Consider the following 24,522-nt stretch of genomic DNA (forward strand, 5'->3'; position numbering starts at 1 on the left):
ATTAAAGTTTGAGACAGACCTGTATGTGTTTTTGAGCTGTTCGGTTATGGTCCATATTCCTTTTGGCAATTCCAATTCCCCAAGGTTATGAGGGTCCCTCCGATGGACTCACAACGTCAAAATCCTCCCTAAATAAAGTCAGGAGATTGACTGGGCCATGCAAGCACCTTCACCTTCTTATTTATTTATTTATTTATTTATTTATTTATTATATGTCGAGTTATTTTGGCTGTATGTTTGGGCTTGTTGCCTTGTAAGAATGTCCATGTTCTCCCAAGATTCACTTTCTTTCTTTCTCACTTTCTTTTCGCTTTCCTGTTTCTTTTTCATCCCTTTGTTTTGTTTCCTTTCTTCCTTCTTGTCTGTCTGTCTTTCCCTTCTGTCGTCTCCAACACATTCTCCTCTATTATGTCCTGGTACATCTCTCCATTCATGTTTCCAGGTGCAGTTTGCATTAAAAGTCATGAGTCATGGTGGTGGGTAAATGCCATGGGCACACCTGCAAAACTGGAAGAATGTAAACCAGTGTTTAATTTTTGCTGTAGATCTATGTAGATGCTCATCTTAGCTCCCTTTAGGGCAGCCTATTGTAGTCTCTCCTCTGTACCTTGCTTCTGTTTCATGAACTCTTACTGTAGTTTGCTTGTTGTATTGGGTGTATGGGTCACCTGCAGAGAGGAATGTTTTATGTTGAACGCTTTCACTGTGATTTTAACTTCATGAATAATTGTACTTGTGTATTTTTATTTGCTGCACTATGTAAAACAGTGTGCTTACACACCCTAGGTAGTGCACTATATGTGTATTTGAAATGCAGTCGCTGTCAGTGGGCTTCCTCCTGTCCGGCAGGTGGCGGTAATGAGAGCGTGTGTGAGTGTGTGTTTTGGTTTGGAAGCGGCGCTTTCACACACAGGCAGTAAACAGAGGCAGAGAACAGGCTGTGTAACACTGAAGCTGAACACTCACTAGATATTTCTCTCCTTATTGTTTCAGCTCTGTCGCTGTAATGACGGTGCTGTGAGGAGGTCCGGGCTTTGTCGGTGTTTACCGGGACATTTACCGGGACGTTTACCGGGACGTTTACGAAGCTGGGTTTAGGGATATTATTGTTTGCGGTTTCCGGGTGTTTGATGAAGAGGAGGTCCGAGGCTGTCGGTCATGTTCTGAGGAGCTGAAGTGCAGTGCAGTGAAGAGGAGAAACACCGGGGATGCGAACATGGCATCGGTGCGTGTGGCAGTGCGCGTGCGGCCCATGAACGAACGGTGAGCGCGCGACACGCAGACCCTTTGATCCTTTGATCCTGACCGCTGAAATGCAGGCGAGGCGCAGTCTTCACCCGCTCCAGTGTTTTTACACGCAGCCGCTCTGCTTCACCTGTAGTGCACCGTGTAGTGTGAGCAAGCCCGCTATCCCTCACCATTACACCGCACTGCCCCACTGCGTCAGGGGGCATCCGGGATTCTTACCCAGCTGTGATTTATCACTGTTCACTTTTCTTTCTTTCCTTTTCTGTTTCCTGCTTGCTTTCTTTGTGTTTGTCCTCATTCGTTCTTCCTTTCCTTTCTCTCCCTCTCTCTCATTTCTTTTCCTCTTTCTTGCTTTTTGTTTCCTTCCTTCCTTCATTTCATTTGGTCTGTCTCTCTGTCTTTCTTTCCTGTCTATTCTTCCTTCCCTTCCTGTCTGTCTGCCCTCCCCTTCCGTCCGTCTGTCCGTCCTTCCTTCCTTTTTTCTTTCCTTTCCTTCCTATCTGTGCTTCATTCCTGTGTCTGTCTGTCTGTCCTTCCTGTCCATCCTTCATGTTCATTCTTCCTTCCATCCTTCATTCCTTTGTGTCTGTCCTTCATTCCTGTGTGTCTGTTTATCTGTCTGTCCTTTATTCCTCTGTCTGTCTGTCCATCCGTCATGTTCATTCTTCCTCCCATCCTGTCCTTCCTGTCTGTCTGTCCTTCTGTTCCTTCCTTCCTGTCCATCCTTTATTACCGTCTTTCTTTGATTCAACTAATCAGCTAATTAACATCTCTTCCTGAGTGGAAGTCTGTCTGTGTTTGTGCGAGTGTGTGTGTGTGTGTTTGTGCGAGTGTGTGTGTGTGTGTGTGTGTGTGTGTGTGTGTGTGTTGCTCGATAAGGAGTGTGCATGCAGTGGGTGACTTTTTGAAGGAACCCTCTCTGTGAATTTGGATGAATTCCTGGTCAGTCTCCAGGTGTTTTTTTTAGATTTAAGCTGTGAGGTACAAATTTGATTCTGACCGATCGATTGGTTTAAAGTGCTGTGACGGTGTTCGTAAAAAGCCGCCGCAGCGGGAAACGTGACGGTGTGATGAGCTCTCCGTGACTCGTCTGATCCAAACCTTGTTTTTCGTTTCTCCTCCGCAGGGAGAAGGAGCTCTCGGCCCAGGGCATCATCGAGATGGACGGAAACAAGACGACCATTACCAACTTAAAAGTAAGAAATACAGAGGCATCCTTCCTCCTGCTGCTGCTGAAAGATCCCATAATAAAAAAAGATCCGTTAAATGTGAACCGCACCAACACCTTTATCACATTCATGATTCATCGTCTCTCTCGTGCACTCCAGATCCCCGACGGCGTGACGGGCGACTCGGTGAGAGAGAGAACTAAAACGTTCACGTACGACTTCTCCTACGACTCGGGCGACCGCAGCAGCACCAGATTCGTCTCGCAGGAGAAGGTGATTTAAAATTCGGTAGAATATTTATTAGCCCAAACATGACCGCGTTGGGACGGGGGTCTGTACTGTCCCTGGTGTGTTTAAGGGTTTTTAATGTCTTACTCATGGCACTGGACTTGAACTTGTGCTGTCCTGGTTATAGACAAAAGGCTGATCATCTGAGTTGTCCTGAACTGTCTTGAGGTTATACGATGTCATGAGATATCATGAGATATCCCAAGTTATTAAGCACTTTTTTTAAGACATCATGAGCTGTCCAGAGATATCCTGAGCTATTCCAAGTAGCATGAGACATCTTGACATATCCAGAGATATCTTGAGCCATTCCAAGTATCATGAGATGTCCTCAGATAGCATGAGATGTCCTGAGATAGCATGAGATGTCCTGAACATCCTGAGCTATTCCAAGTATCATGAGATGTCCTGAGATAGCATGAGATATCTTGACATATCCAGAGATGTCCTGAACATCCTGAGCTATTCCAAGTATCATGAGCTGTCCTGAGATAGCATGAGATATCCTGAGCATCCTGAGCTATTCCAAGTAGCATGAGATGTCCTGAGATAGCATGAGATGTCCTGAGATAGCATGAGATGTCCTGAGATAGCATGATATGTTCTGAAATAGCATGAGATATCCTGAGATAGCATGGGATAATTTTACATATCCTGAGCATCCTGAGCTATTCCAAGTAGCATGAGATGTCCTGAGATAGCATGAGATGTTCTGAGATAGCATGAGATATCCTGAGATAGCATGGGATAATTTTACATATCCTGAGCTATTCCAAGTAGCATGAGATGTCCCGAGATAGCATGAGATATCTTGACATATCCAGAGATATCCTGAGCATCTTGACCTATTCCAAGTATCATGAGCTGTCCTGAGATAGCATGAGATATCCTGAGATAGCATGGGATAATTTTACATATCCTGAGCATCCTGAGCTATCCCAAGTAGCATGAGATATCCTGAGATAGCATGAGATATCCTGAGATAGCATGAGATATCCCGAGCTATTCCAACAACCATGCGATCTCCTGAGATGTCATGGGCGTTCTGGAGATATTGTGCGCTTTTTCTTGAGATATCATGAAGTGTCCTCAGAGACGTTATGAGCTAATCCCTGAGCTATCATGAGCTACCCTGATACATAACGAGACATTGAGAGAGAGAGAGAGAGAGCACGAGATACCATGAGCTATTCCGAGATATCATGAGATATTGTGAACAATCCTGAGGTATCCTGAGCGATCGTTAGTTATCCAAAAACTATCCCGAGTTCTATCATGAGATATTCCGTCATGAGATACGAGATGTTTTCAACAGACAAGTCTTTATGCGCTTTATAGCTGAGAATATAAGGATGAAAATAGTTTCTAAGTTGATTTTTCCTGCATATTAAGAGAATCCTGACATTATTAATGAGAGGGAAGGTGTGGAGGTGTTTCCAAGGCCATTTGAATAAGTTTCTAACAGGTTTCAGGTTTTGCTGAAGGCCCACGTACCGGCTGTCTGGCGGTTTTATAACTGTGGTCGAGTTGTGACTTGTTAATAAACCGGACTGACCTGTTCTACAAAGTAACGTGAGCTGCGTTTTACAACAGTTATGTAGGACAATAAATTGTTCGAATGTCCATTCATGCTCAGGAAATCATTTGAATGGTTTAGGAACATTTGTACACATGAACACCATGAATACTCATGAATATGCAAATTAGAACCACACCCTTCTCCTCTTGCCATATCGGATACCTAGCTAGGTCGATACCAGCGATCAAGTCTTGATGAGATATTACCGTAACATCCACCACTTGTAAATCATTAGCATTGGACGACTTCGCTAGCTAGCTTGTAACACCGGTTCTGCGGCTAAAACGTTATGCTAACCATGTATTCATCTTTAACCGCTAAGAGTTTGCGTATTGAACCACGATAGGTCAAGTCAGTTTGAGACCTCACAAACTGTGCGCGTATGTAGCTCCGCCCTCAAACATACGTTTTTGAGAGACTTTTGAAAGCCGTTAAAGGCTTCTTTCACGTATTCACGTACGCGAACAACTCGTTCTCGCTGGGGCTTTAACAGAAAACGGTCCAGACTTATTAGGTCTGTTCTGGGAACGTTTGTACTCGGGCTCCTAAATCAGCTTATCATCTGGTCTCCTACCTTTTGGGTCGAGCCTGTTTTGTTTTAGTATGAATGTAGGTCAGCGAATCACAACGCATGCGCAGATCATCGAGGAGAATTTGGTGTCCCTGAAGCACGAAGTGGAAAAACATGGATTTGGCGTACGGTCTTAATTCCGACCCTAATCCTCCTTCTTAATCTGGCTAATTCAGATCTTCAGAAACATAAGAACGTTGGGTATGTTAGATCGCTAACCTTTGGCAGACTTGGCTACCGAAGGGGTCCACCTCCTTACCTTCAGTCCAACACCCCCCTGATCATGAAACCCAGCAACGCTTCCGCTGGACTGATCTTGTTGAGTTGTTGTGCAGCTGCTTGTTTGCATTAACACCTGCCTTCATGTGGGCCATAACGGTGTTGTTTTCAGCTAATTCGTTAGCTAACGAACCTGGAGATGGCATGTAGGCCTGGCAAGAGATACTAATTAATGATGCTCTTAAATATCAGCTAGCTGCGTATACCATGAACATTCATGATCCCACTAATTGGAAGGGTATAAAAATCACCCCATGCCAAGCAGAACCAAAGACTGGTCTCGCACTTGTTAAAAATCTCGCAGGGTTTTCCAACTCTGAAAAGATTCTCGTCCAGATCCTTCGTAGTTTTGGTCAAACATCAGCCTTCTCCGTAATTGATTTTTATTTTTATTTTTCTAAGACGTATCAGTAACCCCTCTGTAAGTCTACACTCATCTCCTAGTCTCCATCACTTCCTATTTTATTTATAGCTTCCTCTGGTATGAGGGCGGAGGTGATTATTTTCAAGCAACCAGATCTTTTTGTGTATCGTTTTAGTCTCCGAATTTTATGCCGTGACATGTTATATGGACGTGAAGGAGAAAACGGTAGCGGGCTTAAAGCGGAGCCTTGTGGAACGCCGTAGTGTGCTTTTTCTTGAGGCTTTTAACAGTCTCCGCTACACAGGTAATGTCCTGTCAAGTCATTTTCCACCATGTGCTCCTCTTTTAGGTCTTTAAGGATCTGGGTTCAGATGTTCTCAAGGCAGCGTTCGAGGGCTACAACGCCTGCATCTTCGCTTACGGACAGACGGGCTCGGGGAAGTCCTACACCATGATGGGCAACCAGGTAAGAGAAGTGACCTGTTCCTCTTCTCGCGAATCATTTTACATACAATAGCCGGCTAAATGCCTCGTTCTCTCTTCACTTCTGTAAAATCCCAGACCGATATTTCTGATCTCACGAGCTACTTATGTAAAACGGCCTAAATGGGGGAAAATCTCTCATGCGAAACCGAAAAAGCAAAACACCAAGCATGTCTTTTCCACGAGCGGGGAACTGTACTTCGACTTAAACCTTTTTATTTATTTTTTTTTGTTTGGCCGGACAATTCCTTTAACTTTCTGTAACGCCGCTCGGTCGCTTTGTGTTTGCACTGCAGGGAGACGTGGGGCTGATCCCGAGGATTTGCGAGGGCCTGTTCACCCGGATAACCGGTATGACCCGTCGTGATGAAGCCTCCTTCCGTACGGAAGTCAGGTGGGTGACATGAGGGTCAGAGGTCAGCGTCTAAAAGTCAGGAGTCATCCACGAAGGGAAAAAGGGTTCTTGCGTCATAGATGTATACGCACATGTACAAACCGTAGTCCTGTGAAGATTGGGGGTTTGCTCTAGGTACGTCTCTAAAATTGTCCGTAGTGTATGAATGTACCCTGTGATGAGTTGGCACCCCGTCCAGGGTGTGCCCTGGGTTCCCTGGGATAGGGTCCAGGCTCCACGCGACCCTGTGTAGGATAAGCGGTACGGAAGATGGATGGATGGATGGATACTGATGGATGACTTCATGCGCTGTGAACCTCCCCTACGCTGATGACCCACAGCCGTATGCCTCAGCCCCATCAGATATCTTTTTTCTTTTGTTATTGTTTTCAAACGTAGTTATTTGGAGATCTATAACGAGCGCGTGCGAGACCTGCTGAGGAGAAAGCTGGCGAAGACGTATAACCTGCGAGTACGAGAGCACCCGAAAGACGGCCCTTACGTCGAAGGTAGGACCGATTTACACTACTCACACTCACACCTTTTTCGACCAGACCGCGCTATTATATGCGCTACATAGCGTTTAGTTGAATTAAAACGCAGTCTAGTGTGGATGTCGAGTCGCAGTGCTGCTCTGTCGTGTCTCAGACCTGTCGAAGCACCTGGTCCAGAACTACGGCGACGTGGAGGAGCTGATGGAGGCGGGAAACATCAACCGCACGACAGCTAGCACCGGCATGAACGACGCCAGCAGCCGCTCGCACGCCATCTTCACCATCAACTTCACACAGGTAACCCACGCACCTCAGAGGGCGGAGTCGTTGGAATCTGTTTTATCATTAGTTAACAGGCTTTAACTCCCTCGTTGTAGCCTGGAACGCGTTACAGTCCTTTCCTGAAACTATAACGAATCTAAACACGGGTGTTTGCATTATTTTATACGCGTTCCAAGCAAAGCTATATAACCTGGCTAGTGCGAGGACGAGGGTCTGCCATTGGTGTGTCAGCTAAAGGTAATAATTCCTAAAAAACAAGGTATTGGACATGGTCATCTGGCTGCATTTACACGAATCAGTAGCCAGCTAGATGAGGAAACACTGTTTCTGTTCGTTCTTTTATAAGGAAAGGTTATGATGTATTTCAGGCTAAGCTAGTGTGCTTTTATACAAGGTTGTGATTGGAGTGTTTAGCTGAAAGCCCCATAACAGAAAGTGTTAAACATCGCTAGCTGATCACGGTTACACTGCGAGGCTGTAAATGTAAGTGGATGAACGGCTGGTGCGTTTGGTGGTTAGTTACAGTCGTGCTGTAAAATGAAGCATGTAATTAGCGTGTAAAAGTCCTATAAAAGAACCGCAGGGCGATCCAAACAGCAGCGAAATGAAATGCACATAAAATGAAATAAAACAATATAAGAAGCAATAAACAGCATCAAGAGACAAAACCACCTTCCTGTCTGTTTCTCCCTCTCCTTCTTTCTCCCTCCCTCTCTCTCTCTATCCCTCTCCTTCTCTCTCCCCTCTCTCTCTATCCCTCTCTCCCTCTCCTTCTCTCTCCCCTCTCTCTCTATCCCTCTCCCCCTCTCCTTCTCTCTCCCCTCTCTCTCTATCCCTCTCCTTCTCTCTCCCCTCTCTCTCTATCCCTCTCTCCCTCTCCTTCCCCCCTTTCTCTCCTTCTCCCCTCTCTCTCTCTCTCCCTCTATCTCTCCTTCTCCCCTCTTTCTTTCTCTCTCTCCCCTTCTCTCCCTCTCCTTCTTCCCCCCTTTCTCTCCTTCTCCCCTCTCTCTCCTTCTCCCCTCTCTCTCTCTCTCTCCCCTTTTCTCCCTCTCCTTCTTCCCCCCTTTCTCTTCTTCTCCCCTCTCTCTCTCTATCTCTCCTTCTCCCCTCTTTCTTTCTCTCTCTCCCTTTCTCTCCCCCTCTCCTTCTCTCCCTCTCCTTCTTCCCCCTTTCTCTCCTTCTCCCCTCTCTCTCTCTCCCTCTATCTCTCCTTCTCCCCTCTCTCTCTCTCCCTCTATCTCTCCTCCTCCCCTCTTTCTTTCTCTCTCTCCCTTTCTCCCCCCCTCTCCTTCTCCCCCCCTTTCTCCCCTTCTCCCCCCCTTTCTCCCCTTCTCTCCCTCTCCTTCTTCCCTCTCTCTCCCTCTCTCTCCAGGCGAAGTTCGATGCGGAGATGCCGTGTGAAACAGTGAGTAAGATTCACTTGGTGGATCTGGCAGGCAGCGAGAGAGCAGACGCAACAGGCGCCACCGGCGTTCGCCTCAAAGAAGGAGGCAACATCAACAAGAGCTTGGTTACCCTCGGCAACGTCATATCTGCCCTGGGTAAGGGCAGAATTTTAACCGTAAAGGAGCCTTCGTGTTTGGGACAGTCTTCAGAGTCATCGTAACTTATCGCACTCTGCAAATATGGCATTTATTTATTCCCCATCACTCGCTATCTTGTCTTACATTGGGATGGCGCTCTGACACGTGGCAGCTATGTTTATAGTGATGAACACGAGTAGACTATCTCGCTAACTCTCTCTCTCCGTCTGTCCCCTCTGTCTCTCTAGCCGATATGTCTCAGGACGGCGGGAGCAGCCATCTGAAGAAGAAGCAGGTGTTTGTCCCTTACAGAGACTCTGTCCTCACGTGGCTTCTCAAAGACAGTCTGGGAGGAAACTCCAAAACCATCATGATCGCCAGTCAGTAGCTGAAGACACAAGCCGACACAAATAGTGCTCTTAAAGTGTATTTATATAGATATCTGTCTGAGGCGTACAGCCTACAGACGACTATACGCTCTACCCCACGTTTTTAAAAATGGATATACATGTCACGTGCTAGGCTTCGTGCTAGCTCTGTTAGCAGATTAGCAGTACAAGATGCTTCTCATGTAGGTGTCCAGATCCCCAGGGTTAAAAAAAATTAAAAATTCTACTTTGGCGTTATTGTTTATATTTAGATAATCGTGTTTTTGATCCACTTTTGGCTGGACATCACAGCGACAAGAGACGCATTCTAGAGTGCAGTACGGTATAATATACGGTGTAATATACATTCTTTCCCCCTGCTTTCCTCTCAGCCATCTCGCCTGCGGACGTGAACTACGGCGAGACCCTGAGCACGCTGCGCTACGCTAACCGCGCCAAAAACATCATCAACAAACCCACCATCAACGAGGACGCCAACGTGCGGCTGATCCGGGAGCTGAGAGCCGAGATCGCTCGCCTCAAAGCCCTGCTCGTACAGGGAAATCAGGTCGGGGGCTTTATCAGAAATAAAAATACAGGATGCTCTTCGTAGCTCGCTTTCAGAGCGCCGAGTGCGGATTTGAGAGTTCAGGGCAGTAATTCATTATTTAATTGTATTTTCATCTCCTCAGATAGCACTTCTGGATTCACCCACAGCTCTGAGTATGGAGCAGAAACTGCACCAGAACGAGGCTCGGGTAAACCCCGCCTTTAATCAGCAGCGCCGCCAGAAACACTCAGTTTACCTTTCTTACTTCCTGTCCTTTCCTTTCTTTCTCTTTTTTCCTTGCTTTCTTGCATCTTTCCATTTTCTATCAAATTTCCTGCTTTTGCCGTCCTTCCTTCCTTATTTTTCTCTTTATTTTTTTCTCTTCTTACATTCTTTTTCTTGTTTTCCTGCTTATTTTCTTTTTACTCGATTTCTTTTCCTGCTTCGTCCTGTTTTATTATTTTCCTTTTCTTTTCATCTTGCTTGCTTTCTCTTAACGTCTACTTTTCTTGTTTCCTTTCCATTTCTGTTCCTTTATTTTTTCCCCTTGTTTTTTTTCTCTCTTTTGGATTGCATTCTGGGTTTCTTTCATTTTCCTTTTTTTCTGTCTTCCTTCCTTTACTTTTTCTTTTCTTTCTTTCCTTTCTTTTTCTTTTCATTCTTATTCTTTTCTTTCTTTCTTTTCTTCTTTCTTTCATTTCTTACTTTCTTTTTCTTTTCTTTCATTGTTTTCTTTCTTTCTTTCTTTCATGTATTCATTCATTTTTTGTTCTTAGGTCCTGGAACTGACAAAGGAGTGGGCAAACAAATGGAATGAAACACAGAACATTCTTAAGGTACTGACAATCTTCAGCACTGTTTCTGTAAATAAAATCATTTTTAGCCATGCTGTCATATATATATATACACACACACACACACACACACAGTTTGGGACCATGGCTACTTCCAGTAGTTTTAGTCACAAAGGGCTATGTTAGTAATTTCTCTGACCAGTTGATGTTTGTAACCTCACCGTGTGTGTGTGTGTGTGTGTGTGTGTGTGTGTGTGGTAGGAGGAGACTCTAGCTCTGAGGAAGGAAGGGATTGGTGTGATCCTGGACTCGGAACTTCCTCATCTCATCGGCATCGACGACGACCTGCTCAGCACCGGCATCATCCTCTACCACTTAAAGGTGTGATTTCCAAAACACAGTTTTTCATAAAGACCCACTACAGTCTGAAGCCATTAGTTGTAAATCTAAATTCATCCCTGAAGTCTCATGGTTTCGGTCACGGTGTCGGTGTACAGAGGAACTTTCCACGGCCCGGGGTTCAGGAAGATTGTTGTGTTCTGAGGAATTTACGAGTTCATAAGTCTAGCCTAATCCCGTTATAGGCTGATAAGTTTTGGTTACAGATTGGAGCAGAATCTTTTGTCATTACGATCTGGGTTCTGGTGTGTTGTTGCAGGAGGGGAGGACGTTCGTAGGCCGGGAAGACGCCGTTAATGAACAGGACATCGGTAAGCTTGTCTGGGTCAAGACTCTCCTCTAAATAGAGCGTAGTGTAGTTATGGAGTTCTTGCTGTTGCAGTGGGATGGACTAATGACGTAACATTTTCCCATTTTCATTATATTGTAGAATAGAATCTCTATTGGTCAATGTATTGCTGTAAAAAAAATTTTCTTTGCATGTCCTGAGGTCATGATCACAAAGCCAGCCTCTTTAACCAATCAAACGCACTTTCAACTAACCACGCAGTATACCAAGCACCAAACCGACCATCATCCTTTTCATGAATCACCCAGTCACACACTCAACCAAACCAACTAACCAACCTTCCAACCAATCCACACAAGACCAAACTGACTAACCAGTGACCACACAGCAAACCGTACATCTGCCTTCTCAGCCACTCGCCCAACCATAACAACCGACCTTTCCATCTATGCAACCACTCACAAACCACTCAACCAATCCACACACAGAAAAGACCTACGGGAATACATTTAGAGAACACAAGGGTGACAGAGTATGTAGTTTATTGAGAATCACTATCATATATATATCATACACTGGGGAGGGGACAGGACTCGTCGGAGAATAATCAGTAGGGGAAGGATAATATGGTAATATTAACGGGACCTCCACAGAGGGTATGGTAGACAGATGAGCCTCAGTTTGAGTAGATACATGAGTATAGGTCACCGTTGGAATAATACGATAAACGGGCGGATGAGGAAACCCTGGGGGTATAGGTGAGGAGCAGAGCAGTAATGCCCACTGCCAAACGTGCCAGCTGATGGCGTAGATAAACCAATCAACCTCACAAAAAACGGCTATCCAAACATCAACCAATGAACCAATCACCAAAACAACCCACCAACCAATTTATACAAGACCATACCAATCCACCAACTCCACCTAAACAAACAATTACCAAATGAATTTACACAAGTCCATACCGATCAATCAATCACCCAACAAACTAACCAATTACCCAACCAACCAACTGCTCAGTCAGTCACCTGACCAACCACTCAACCAACAAATCGCCCAACCAACCACTAAGCCAATCACTGAATCTGCCTTTTCACCTGACGGATCCCTCTCCGTCCCTCCCAACCAACCAGCCAACCCATCAACTACCACTTTCACTGTCCAAGAAAAAGTTTATACATCACACAGCAAAAGATCACACAGGAGCCCGAACAGCTTCCCATGAAACATTTCATAGAGTGTAAAGTATTGTTAGTCGCAATGGAATAAAAGAGTTTCTAAACCGCTCACTCGCCTCCTGTGGCTTCCACCTGCAGAGTCAGAGAATGGTGCTGCCTTTTTAATTTTTTGATTTATTTATTCTCGCCACATGCTTCTCAAAGATGTCAGTCAGCCGATCTCACCCGCCAGATGGATCCTTTCAGCACTTTTTAGATCACAGCGTGATAAGATTTCACTCTGTCTCTCTCTTCAGTTCTGCATGGCTTGGGACTGGAGAGCGAACACTGTCTGTTTGAGAATCAGGATGGCACCGTGACGCTGATCCCTCTGAACGAGTCACAATGCTCCGTCAACGGTGTTCACGTCACCGAACCCTGCCAACTCAACCAAGGTCAGCTAGACGCTCCGTCTTACTTTCTGTGTCGAGCTGCGGGTGCACGATTGGCAGGCAACGATGAGCTGTCACATATGTAATGGGTTTCGTCCTGATATACCCTTTGAACCTGTAGGACAGTCTCGATATGATGTTGTAGTCTGATTGCGCTGATTTTTACGTGATACAGGAGAGCATGCTCATCGAGCTCATTGGTCAATATGACAAATTCCATCACAATGAATGACAGACAGCTAGTGTGACTGGGAAGAAGGAAAAAGGCTCTGGGTTACTGATCAGAAGGGCAGGAGTTTAAGCCCCAGCACTGCCAAGCTACCACTGTTGGGCCCTTGAGCAAGGCCCTTAACCCTCAAACGCTCAGTAGTATAAATGAGATAAATGTAAGTCGCTCTGGATAAGGGCGTCCGCCAAATGCTGTAAAAATGATTTAAAAATAAGAACATGACCTTGTCGTGACCTCAGTGTTGAAGATTGGCTCGCCTGCCCTCCTATTGTGGAAGTTAGCATCTCACTGTGAACGTTTATGGAGGGAAAAACAAATCTGCAACGAAATTGTGCTAGAAATCTCGCTTGAAACCCGGACTTTACCCGGTATCTGGACATACCCCGGTCTTACAGTGTTTGGTTCTTGTCTCTTTCTCTTATCTTTCATTCCTCTATCTGTCCGGTCAGTAGTTTGGGCCGTTCTGCTTGTTTGTGTGTTTGTGTGGACTTTGAACATCTCTGTTCCAAGGTGCTGTAATCCTGCTGGGCAGGACCAACATGTTCAGATTTAACCATCCTAAAGAGGCAGCCAAACTGCGTGAGAAGAGGAAGGTCAGTCTCTCTCTCTCTCTCTTTTACTTTCACTCTGCAAGCTCTCACTCTTTACCTACATTTAGTTTGGCATTTTATTCTCCTCGTTTTTGTTTTCCAGAGCGGTCTGCTCAGCACGCTGAGTCTCTCTATGACCGATCTCTCCAAGTCCTGTGAAAACCTCTCTACGGTCATGCTCTACAACCCTGGGTAAGCAGCTCTGTACGTGTACGTGTGCTGATTCTGCTTCCTCCTCCTGTTCTTCCTCCCATCGTAGTGCTCCTCCCCAATTCTGTCTCTCCCGGCATGCCGTCCCTGGTACCGCTCGCCTGCGCCCGGATTTAAAGACCTACTTCACCCAGATATGCTAACGTCGCTAACGACGAGCCAAACCCAACAGGAACAAGTCCGCTTGCTAGCTTATATCGAACGTTGAGATAATGTTAGCATCTTTGGGTGATTTGTATTATTTTTTGAGATGCCAGCGTTTGGCCAAAACGCACCTCAGATATTTCCGTTTTCCATTTCTGCGCCTGAGATTTTGCAGCAAGTCTTTCTTTCCAAGGGCGTCAGGTGTTTAGAACGGACAGACGCTTTCTGAACGAGTCTGACAAGGCTTGTTTTTCATTATTCTGTGAGTGCGAGTCTTCAGCCGCAGTGTTTTAATGCTGTGTTTCTGAACTTCCCTGATCACAGTCTCTACACAGAAAAGGGACCGGTCTTTCTCAGGTAGACCAACCAATGACCCCCCCCCCCCCCCCAAAAAAAAAAAGTGTCCTAACATCAGCTGTCTTTTTAATGTCAGTGTTAGGTGTGAGTTTTTGTTCTTTAATGCAGCCCATTGCCTACTGACAACGTTTATTCTCCATTTTATTTATTTATTTGTTTGTTTGTTTGTTTGTTTGTTTGCATTGACTACGATTCTTGCTTAAGGACATTTTAGAATCTGTCACAAATGCAGCGTTTGCCAATTGATTTTGATTTCGATTTCAATGGAACGGGCGTTAACGTACGGCATCGCGTAAACATGACGCCTCGACGTCCGTTTACAAACTGCACAAACTGAGTTCAACATTTTAAGGATTAAACATCTGAGGCGACCGTGTTTCACTCAATTGGGGATGTTTCAGGATGTGGATATCCATGTTTAAATCCATTTTTGGGTCACATGATTTCTGGTCTTGGGGAGGGGGGATGGGAATGGAGGGGAGGGGAGGGGAGGGGGGATAAGAGGGCTGGGGAAACAGCATAAAAATCATCTATACCCAGACACACCTAAAACAAACATGTTTTTGACGGATCTTAAAATGTCCTTGTGAATGTAGCGTGAGTTGTGATGCACGCCGAGTATAAGTGTGTAAGTGTGTGTTGATGCTCATTGCTTTGTATGAGGCAGCTCATTTCCTGCACGTGTGTGTGTGTGTGTGTGTGTGTGTTTATTGTGCAGTGTGGTAAAACTGTCTGTTCTGATTGTTTGTTTGCCATTTGATTGACATGTTAAAAGTGTGTGTGTGTGTTTATTGTGCAGTGTGGTAAAACTGTCTGTTCTGATTGTTTGCTATTTGAGTGACATGTTAAAAGTGTGTGTGTTTGCTCGGTTAACAGTGTGTCGTGTTTTCCAGACTGGAGTTTGAGAGGCAGCAGCGAGAAGAGCTGGAGAAGCTCGAACACAAAAGGTCTGTGGTGTTGTGTGTGTGTGTGTGTGTGTGTGTGTGTGTGTGTGTGTGTGTGTGTGTGGGGGGGGGGGGGTGGGGTTGGGGGGAAGCCAAAACATGTAAATGAATCATAATCTAAGGTGGTTATGGAGTGTGTGTGTGTGTGTGTGTGTGTGTGTGTGTGTGTGCGCGCGCACCACAGGCGTCTGATAAAGGAGATGGAGGAGAAGCAGAAGTGTGAGAAGGCGGAGCTGGAGCGCATGCAGCAGGAGGTGGAGTCTCAAAGGAAGGAGTCTGAGCAGGTGCAGCTGCGCATCCGCAGGCAGGAGGAGAGTCTGCGCAAACGCAGCCAGGACATCGAGAGCCGCATGAGGGACCTGCTGGCTGAGAAGGAGCGCTTCCAGGTGGGGCTTCGTTGGGGGGGATGCGATTGGTTACAGAGGCATAATGAGTGTGTAGAGAATAGTTACAGTGGAATTAGACGTGGGAACTGATCTCTGATTGGTCACAGTGGTGTTAGGGGAGAGACCTGTAGGTTGTTTGGTTCCTGTACGGTTAGGGGGGGGAACTGTGTAGAGATTAGTTGATGTGGCGTTAGAGGGTGGGAACTTTTGTATATAATAGTTACAGTAGAATTAGTGGTGGGAACTGCTCTCTGATTGGTTGCCATGGGGTGGGAACTGTTTGGAGATTGGTTACAGTGACGTTAGGGGGCGGGAACTTTGTTAAGAATAGTTACCGTAGAATTAGGGGTGGGAACTGCTCTCTGAATGGTCACAGTGGTGTTAATGGAAGGAAAAGAGTTTTAAAGCATTATGGTGAGGTTGGGGGCAGGAACTACACTCTGATTGGTCACAGAGCGCATCTTCCAATTGGTCACGGTGGGAACTGAAGCGTGTGTATTTTTTTTTTGCTGAATTATTCACTAAAGTGAGATGGTTCAACCCTTTCCAGGAGGAGCGTCACAGGGATCAGCAGGAGCAGAAACAGAGGAGAAGACCTCAGCAGCTGGAGCAGCATCTGGAGGAGGAGTCGGAGGAAGGGGAGGTGCAGGAAACGGAGGCGCGAGAGGAGGAGGAGGAGGAGGAGGAGGAGGTGCAGGCCAGGAGAGAACACGCCGAGCAGACGGAGCTCTTCAGAGAACTGGAACGTCTGAAACGGGAGCGAGAAGAGCAGGCTGTTAAAATCCAGCTGGAGAGGAGGTGAAGCCTGACAACACTTACACTTCACGTAAAAACACGTTTAGAATTTCACGTTTAAAAAAAAAAAAAAATGACCTGTTCCACACGTAGACGTCTGGAGGAGCGGGAGCGGGAGCAGCTCTCTCTTGTGGGTCGTCTGGAGGAGCAGCTGCGGGAGCGGAGCGAGGAGGCGGCGGCGCTGTTGAACCGAGACGAGGCTCGGCGCCTGGAGGAGGAGCAGCGGACGCTCGCCGAGATCCGGGAGGGACTGCTGCTCGCGAAGGAGGCGCGGGTGGACGGCGAGGACGCGGGCGAGGAGGCGCTGAGGAGTGCCAGGGAGCGGTACGAGATCTTCAAACAGGAGCAGGTGCAGGAGCTGAGCGTGTTGCTGGAGGGGCTCTCGCAGCAGAAGGAGCGGCTTGAGAAGGAGGTGGCCAATGATCACGCCGCCCTCGGAGTCCTGCAGCACGCACACAGGGAGAAACAGAGACAGGTAGGAGGACGCGCTGTCTCTAGTGGAACGTCTCATACCGACTGCTTTTTTTTATTAAAGTTAATCTTAATCACAGTTTCTGTTTTGATGTAAAGTGGGCGGGATTAATCGTGGGTAAAGCTAACCAATCACAAGGTTGATACTGCTCCTCTCTGATGTTGACCCAGCTTCCATCAAAGCCTTCATGCTTGAACAAGTCTCTTCAAGTATCAGCAACATGAGTTCGCAGGATTGATTTAACCTAGCGAGCACTAACTTGGAAATCTAGAGACGATCGAAATCCGACAAAGCTAGCAAAAGCTGACCTAGCGAGTAAGCGTTGGACTAGCGAAAGAAATGTAATGTGTAATTCTCTCCATGTCCCCCTGACCCGCTCCTGTCGTAGGTGCGTGAGACGGTGGCTTTGGGGGCGCAGGACTCCTTGTCTCTCCTTCAGGAGGAGGCTCAGCTCTCTCAGGCCGAGCACAGGCTGCAGTGTAAAGAGCGGCAGCTGCTCTCTCTGCATCAGAACCACCTGCCCGCTGTGTCGGAGGAGCTGCACCGGGCCGAGGAGGCGCTGGAGAGAGTGCGGGGCAGAGAGAAGGGGGGCAGCCCCGAGCTGGTGGAGAAGGAACTGGACGAGATGCTGTATCAGGTCAGAAAACACGAACTGGTGTTGTGTCATTATTAGTGTCCGCTCTGATCAAACTGTGTAAAAGGGTGTTGTTTTTTTTTAAACGTATTTGTTTTTATGGATCTCCGTTACGTTTTCTACAGCAGTAAACACGTTTGCTTCCTGCAGCAGATTTCTTCCTTCTTCAGGAGGGGCTTTTCATTAAAAAATAAAATCGATCAAAAATTGTTGGTTAAAAAAAACAAACAAAAAAACCCCACTTTTGGCTTAAACGCTGTTTTTAAAATTATTGGCACCCCTATCTACAATTAATAGGTAAAGAATCGCAGCAATAACGTGTGATCCAGCATCCAGGATGCTTGATATTTCTTTTTCCAATTGGACAAAAATGCTGACGTAAGGCACGTTTTATGAATGAATGAGTTATTATTAGTCCCGTATACATTACAGCACAGGGAAATTCTTTTCTTCGCATATCCCAGCATGTTAGGAAGCTGGGGTTAGAGTGCAGGGTCAGCCGTGATACAGCGCCCCCTGGAGCAGAGAGGGATAAGGGTCTTGCTCAAGGGCCCAACATGGCAGCTTGGCTGATCAGTAACCCAGAGCCTTAACCGTCAAGCCACCACTGCCCCATATTCCTAATACCATCTCTGTAGAACTGTGAATGCGGGACAATTCAATAATGAATCCATTAAAATAATGGTGGAACGCCTTCAGTTGTATACGAGCTATGAAGGAAAATCGAGACTCGTATCGCTATTTCCTCGTATTACTATTTCATGTGCTTTGTGTTTTTACTCTAAAAGGCAGAAAGTGCTGGTTTAACTCTCCTCCTTTTGACCTCGTTCTCTCCTCCATCAGATCGAGAAGGAGCTGGAGGAGAAGCAGGAGCGTCTGTCTCAGCACAGCGCCAGCGCCGAGCAGCTCCTGCAGCTGCAGCAGACCTACGAGTTCACGGCCAACGTGGCGCGGCAGGAGGAGAAGGTGCGGCGTAAAGAGCAGGAGATCCTGGAGACGAGGGAGAAGCAGCAGAGGGAGGCGCTGGAGCAGGCGGTGGCCCGGCTCCAGAGGAGACACTCGGCCCTGCGCCGGAGCCTCAGCCTGGAGCCCGAGGCCGAGGAGGCCCGCAGGAGGAGCATCGTGGCCTCCATGGGACACAACGGCACACGGAGCACTGCGGTACCCGAGCTCGACCAGAAGAGGTGTGTGTGTGTGTGTGTGTGTGTGTGTGTGTGTGTGTGTGTGTGTAAAAATGCTACAGATTCTAACTTAGTTTGATTCATATTTGTGAATATGTCTCTGCTTTCTATGCAAAGTGGGCGGGGCTACACTGGGAAAAATGTTCGCATAACGACCAATCACAAGGCCGATTACTTATCAAGCTAACTTAGCAAGGTAACGCCAACTGACTGACCGTGATGACTACCGTAACATCCCGAAGCTAACGTTGCAAGTGACGGCTAACAAGCGAGAACTAGCCTGTATGCTACCGTGCTAATACTTTATGTTGTTGTTGCTGCTTGAGGGAGTTTTAGACAGCAGGCTGTCAATCAAGTTTATGAATCTTTTTATGTAATCTTTGATATAGAATTGATGTAACACTCAAGTTTGGTATAAAACAAACCATTTAAATATTTTACCCCATACTGTTTGGACTTCCACATTAACACGTCTCTCTGTGTCTGTGTGTGTGTGTGTGTGTGTGTGTGTGTGTGTCAGTGTCAGGATGGAGATGGAAATTGCTCAGCTAAAGCAGAGGATCAGTGAGAGTGAGGCGAGTGGGCGGAGCCTCTCTGTGAGCAGTGATGAGAAGACCAATGTGGGGAACTGTCCGATGAGCCCCATCCAGAGTCTCAACACAGTGCTGCCTCTCACTGACGACCGGTATCCGCTTAAACACACACACACACACATACACGTTATTATAGGAGAATAATTTTCCTTCAGAGTGCATTATTCCTTAGGTATTTTGCAAACCCTATATTGAATCGTTACTCTGTGTGTGTGTGTGTGTGTGTGTGTGTGTGTGTTTAGATTAAAAGCATACATTGAAGAAGAGGTTCAGAAGAGGCTGCGGCAGATGAACCTGCAGAACACGGACAATAACAACGGTCTGTCGCTGTCCTCGGAGTCGCTGCAGGTATCCGTACATTCTCAGTACTTTTTAAAAAAATACTTTAAAAAAAAAATACTATAAACGTGGGGGCACGTTTCCCTTGCACCTCTGGAGGTGGGGCTTCGCATCCCGTTTGAAACCCGAGTTAGCATGTTTCCTCCTGGTACTCCGGTTTCCGCCCCCAGTCCAAAGACTTGCGCTGTAGGCTGATTTGCATTTCCAGATTGTCCCCCGCGGCCCCTGGGACAGCCTCCAGGCTCCCCGCGGCCCCTGGGACAGCCTCCAGGCTCCCCGCGGCCCCTGGGACAGCCTCCAGGCTCCCCGCGGCCCCTGGGACAGCCTCCAGGCTCCCTGCAACCCTGTGTAGGATCAGTGGCAGGGAAGATGGATAGATGGATGCATGATTTGCCCCAGGCTGGACAGAAGAAGCCCCTGCTTGGCCAAATCAGAAATAAACTGCAGTTTTGCACTGAATGCCCATTAACACTTGGATGTAAGACTCGCTTTGGTGGAAGTGGAGGAAGTCCTTCTGCGATCATGTACCTCTTCAACACTTAGATTTCCGCAAATCTTGCTACACGTGAACGTACACTTAATAAACTAATTCCCTAACGCTTCCGTCCATCCAGGCTCTGGTATCGAAAACAATCCGATCGGAACCCGAATTGTTTCACAGAGGAGATAGGGTATAAATAAAGCTGTGTTTTACACCGGTTTAATAAGTCGTGTTCAACTCAACAGGAGGACGAGGAAGTTAGTGAGCACAGCTCTGTTAGAATGAACGAGCAGGTAAGCAGACGCCTCGTCCAATCAGCACTGGTGGTGTGTAACCGGGAATGATTTGCATGCTCTGAACCTGCGTAATACCCATAGATCTTTGCAGCGGGTTAACAGGGATAAAACGGGGATCATTTGTTCTGCTTCTTGGAAACACCACTGACTCTTTGCATGCTCCAGACTGACACGTTGCCTGTTTATTCAACATTTCGGACTACGTGTTACGAGTGTACTTGAACGTGAGTGTGTTCTCCAGATCAAGTACACGAGTTGTAACCATGCTGATGTTTCTCGTTAACACTAATACGAGGCAAAAGTGCTGTTTTCCAGGAAGTACAAACAAACAAATGTCTGGTACATTAAAGTGATGTATATTGATTTATTTTAAAAGATGCATCACCGGTTTGGTGGGTGCATCGTAAGGTCTTGACACAATGGTGTTCCCTAATGATTTATTGAATTATCTTGTTACAGAACACCCATACACATCCCGTGGATCCACGTAGACAGAAGTATGAGGTATGATCTCGCTATGAGCTGTGAGAAACGTGGGAGATATATATATATATATATATATATATATATATATATATATATATATATATTTATATAAACTAAATCTCGCTCTATACATTGTTGTTTAGCGCTTTGTGTCAGTACCGTTAAGTCCAAGTCCGGACAGCTTGAAGGATCCGGTGAAGATCAGCATCCCGCGCTACGTCCTCCGGGGACAGGGCAAGGACGAGCACTACGAGTTTGAAGTCAAGGTTTGTTTCAGAGGATTGTGCTTTTATCCTGCTGTAATAGCAGCTCCGGGACCCGAGGCATCCAACCTTAATGACATTACATATCTTCTTTAGCTTTGTACTGGAGCTAGCAAGGCTAATTTAGCTAAAAATGCAATAATCATGTAAATCACACATTCTCTCCAAACTACATTGCTTAGCTCTGTAATATAGTACCGTACATGGAGCTTGTTGTTTCTGTAGTCTAATGTGTCTTTCGGCGCGTTGTTAGATCACAGTTCTGGATGAAACATGGACTGTGTTTCGACGCTACAGCCGCTTCAGAGAGATGCACAAATCCCTCAAAATGAAATACCCAGAGGTAAACTCGCTAACCTTGCAGGATCGCACACACGTACAGCTGTCTAATGGGTCGGTTAAATTTCCCTCTCTCTTTTTTTTCTTTGCTTTAGCTAGGAGTGCTGGAGTTCCCTCCGAAAAAAATATTTGGCAACCGGGATGAGAGAATGGTGGCTGAGAGACGCAATCACCTGGAGGTAAGACGCTAGTGTGATGGTGTGATTTAGCGATTGTTACTCCAGAAGAGTTGTGTAATGTGTAAAGAGTTGAAAGAGAGGGAGAGTTTAGTGGTGATGAGCTAACTACAGTTGTAGTGTTTCATTGTGCTTCATGTTGTCTTGTTGCATCCTTTCATTGTATTCATATTACCTTTCTCTTTTCTTATCTTTTTAATCCATTTCTTTACATCTGGCTGGCTGTCTCTCTCTCACCACATCTGTCTGTCTGTCTGACACTTTTATCTTTGGCAGGATGGCTGTTTACATGAATCTGCACGCCCCTCTCTCTTTTTTCTTTTTTTTTTAAATATATATTTTTTAAACATCTTCTGTCTGTTTGGTTCATCTACCTGACCCGACTTTCTTTACATCTGCCTGGCTGGCTCTCTTTTTACGTTTATCCGGATGTCTATGTCTGGCTGGCTCTCTTTTTTACGTTTATCCGGATGTCTACGTCTGGCTGGCTCTCATTTTACATTTATCCAGACGTTTATGTCTGGCTGGCTCTCTTTTTACATTTATCCGGATGTTTACGTCTAGCTGGCTCTCTTTTTACGTTTATCCGGATGTCTATGTCTGGCTGGCTCTCTTTTTACATTTATCCAGACGTCTATGTCTGGCTGGCTCTCTTTTTACATTTATCCGGATGTCTACGTCTGGCTGGCTGGCTGGCTCTCGTTTTTACATTTATCCAGATGTCTGTCTGGCTGGCTCTCTTTTTACATTTATCTGGATGTCTATGTCTGGCTGTCTGGCTGGCTCTCTTTTTACGTTTATCCGGACGTCTACGTCTGGCTGGCTCTCTTTTTACGTTTATCCGGACGTCTACGTCTGGCTGGCTCTCTTTTTACGTTTATCCGGACGTCTACGTCTGGCTGGCTCTCTTTTTACGTTTATCCGGACGTCTACGTCTGGCTGGCTCTCTTTTTACGTTTATCCGGACGTCTACGTCTGGCTGGCTCTCTTTTTACGTTTATCCGGACGTCTACGTCTGGCTGGCTCTCTTTTTACGTTTATCCGGACGTCTACGTCTGGCTGGCTCTCTTTTTACGTTTATCCGGACGTCTACGTCTGGCTGGCTCTCTTTTTACACGTATCTGACTGACTTTATTTACATCTGGCCGTCTCACTCTAGATTTATCTGAACGTCTCTTTATATTTGTTTGGATGTCTCTCTCTTTACATATAGCGGGTCAGCTTACTCTTTATTTGGCCGACTCTCTTTATATGTCTGTAGCTAAATTTTTAATCTCTCTCTCTCTCTCTCTCTCTCTCTCTCTCTCAGCGCTACTTGAGAAACTTCTTCCAGATCTTGATGTCATCGTCCTGCTCTTCCTCTCCTTTGCGAACGGACGACTCGGGCCTGCAGCTCTCCAAACATGCCGTGTGTGACATCTCGCCCTTCTTCAAGAAGGGAGTGTTCGACTACAGCAGTCACGGAACAGGCTGACCCACGACCACAACCATCTCCACTCGCGCTCCGTCACTCCTAAACGTCCATGCACATATCACTCCACACAGTCTCAGGACAGCACCAGGGTTGTCTGGTAGACGTATCAGAAAGCCAAAGTACGAGCCTTAGTGCCTTTTGGTGGTCCCGCAGTTTAGTCTATGTACAACAGACCATCACTGTCTGTGTTAGATCTCATCATCCAGACCTGCTCTGTTACTAGAACAACCTGAAGAATAACAATGAATGACTGTGTAAATTATGTGCAGCTATTTGGTCTGGTTGCCGCCGAGGTAAATATGATACACGAGTTACTGTGCCGTGATTTTAGCGCATTGGTCAGGAGAAACTAAAATTTTACACAAATGTAGTCAATCATCAAGAAACGGGCAACGTTTGATGTTTGCTACAGTTTCGCCTACACCAAACTGCACTAGCGCTCATCCACTATTATTATTATTATTATTATTATTATTATTATTTTCTTTCTTATTATTTTTGGGTAACACATTTTGTGATCATGCGAAACAATTTGCCATTTGTTTTGGATGAAAACACTAATATTAACGCATGAACAGGCTATTGATGTAATTTTTCAGACTTCTTAAAGCAGCACTGCTGCGTTTGGTCCAGTGACCATGCCAGCTTGGACAGCAGGAAGCGAATCCCAGCCCAGCACATTCCCTATGCAAGTACACCGTCACCTACAACATCCTAACACTCATCCATGGCACAACTTGATCTCTTCTCCACCAACATTACTGCCATCACTGTCCATAGTGGTACCGGTGTACGCTCTTTTGGAACGAAGTAAAACATTTCAGCTGACGTCTTCCAAAAAGCCTCGGTCGCTAATCCGTTTAAGTTCCACTGGAGTGATCACCGTATATTTAAACCTGAAGAAATATGCCAGAACACACAGCTAATAGTTTAGAATTTGTTTGTATAGCATGTTGAACATAAAAAAAAAAAAAATTGTAAAAAAAACAACAATTTTTGTCTTTGTACTGAAATTAAACGATAACTCGGACGTGCACAGCCCATAATATCTCTGAAAGCCATACGTGTAGATGATGTGTACGAATGTATAAATTATCGCGCAGTGTGTATAAAGGTGCTTCTTCTAATAACGCAATACGAAAGGGAAAAAGATTGTACAGTTTAGAGAATTACTTCGTTTCGTTCCCCTCTCCTGACACGTTTCCACTTTTCTTTTCTTTTCCCCAGATGATTCACTGATTAGTTCTGCGTATGAATTTGAGTTATGACGCAGGGTTTCAGACTTGAGACGGACTATTTAAAAAGCCATAGCGGTAAGAAAAGGAGAAAAAAAAAGAAGAAAGAAATGCACTATTTTTCTCTTACGGGGATCGATGGTTTGTCAACGGTGATTGAAGACGTGAAGGCTTTCGGTTATTTATACATTTGTATGTATGTTTGTTATGAAAAG

General features: G+C 45.9%; 1 protein-coding gene across 2 annotated transcripts; it reads left to right on the forward strand.

Moving 5' to 3' along the window:
* Nucleotides 1-28: 28 nt before the first annotated feature.
* kif16ba (kinesin family member 16Ba) lies at nt 29-24,511 on the forward strand. Of its 2 annotated transcripts, XM_053616093.1 has the most exons (31): nt 29-1,263; nt 2,375-2,444; nt 2,577-2,690; nt 5,848-5,964; nt 6,278-6,375; nt 6,775-6,884; nt 7,024-7,166; nt 8,524-8,692; nt 8,923-9,054; nt 9,435-9,610; nt 9,735-9,800; nt 10,369-10,428; nt 10,648-10,767; nt 11,045-11,096; nt 12,549-12,686; nt 13,423-13,505; nt 13,606-13,694; nt 15,107-15,160; nt 15,342-15,543; nt 16,094-16,341; nt 16,432-16,813; nt 17,199-17,447; nt 18,288-18,628; nt 19,146-19,310; nt 19,461-19,566; nt 20,284-20,331; nt 20,794-20,838; nt 20,964-21,086; nt 21,337-21,426; nt 21,518-21,601; nt 22,908-24,511. In XM_053616093.1, the coding sequence occupies exons 1-31, from the start codon at nt 1,217-1,219 to the stop codon at nt 23,070-23,072; spliced, it is 4,086 nt and encodes a 1,361-aa protein (XP_053472068.1). In that variant the 5' UTR covers nt 29-1,216; the 3' UTR covers nt 23,073-24,511. The 2 variants fall into 2 exon arrangements, with proteins under 2 accessions (XP_053472068.1, XP_053472069.1); XM_053616094.1 differs by lacking the exon at nt 20,284-20,331.
* The last annotated feature ends 11 nt before the right edge of the window (nt 24,512-24,522 follow it).

The sequence above is a fragment of the Ictalurus furcatus genome, chromosome 26, assembly GCF_023375685.1.
Source record: "Ictalurus furcatus strain D&B chromosome 26, Billie_1.0, whole genome shotgun sequence".
Lineage (NCBI taxonomy): Eukaryota > Metazoa > Chordata > Actinopteri > Siluriformes > Ictaluridae > Ictalurus > Ictalurus furcatus.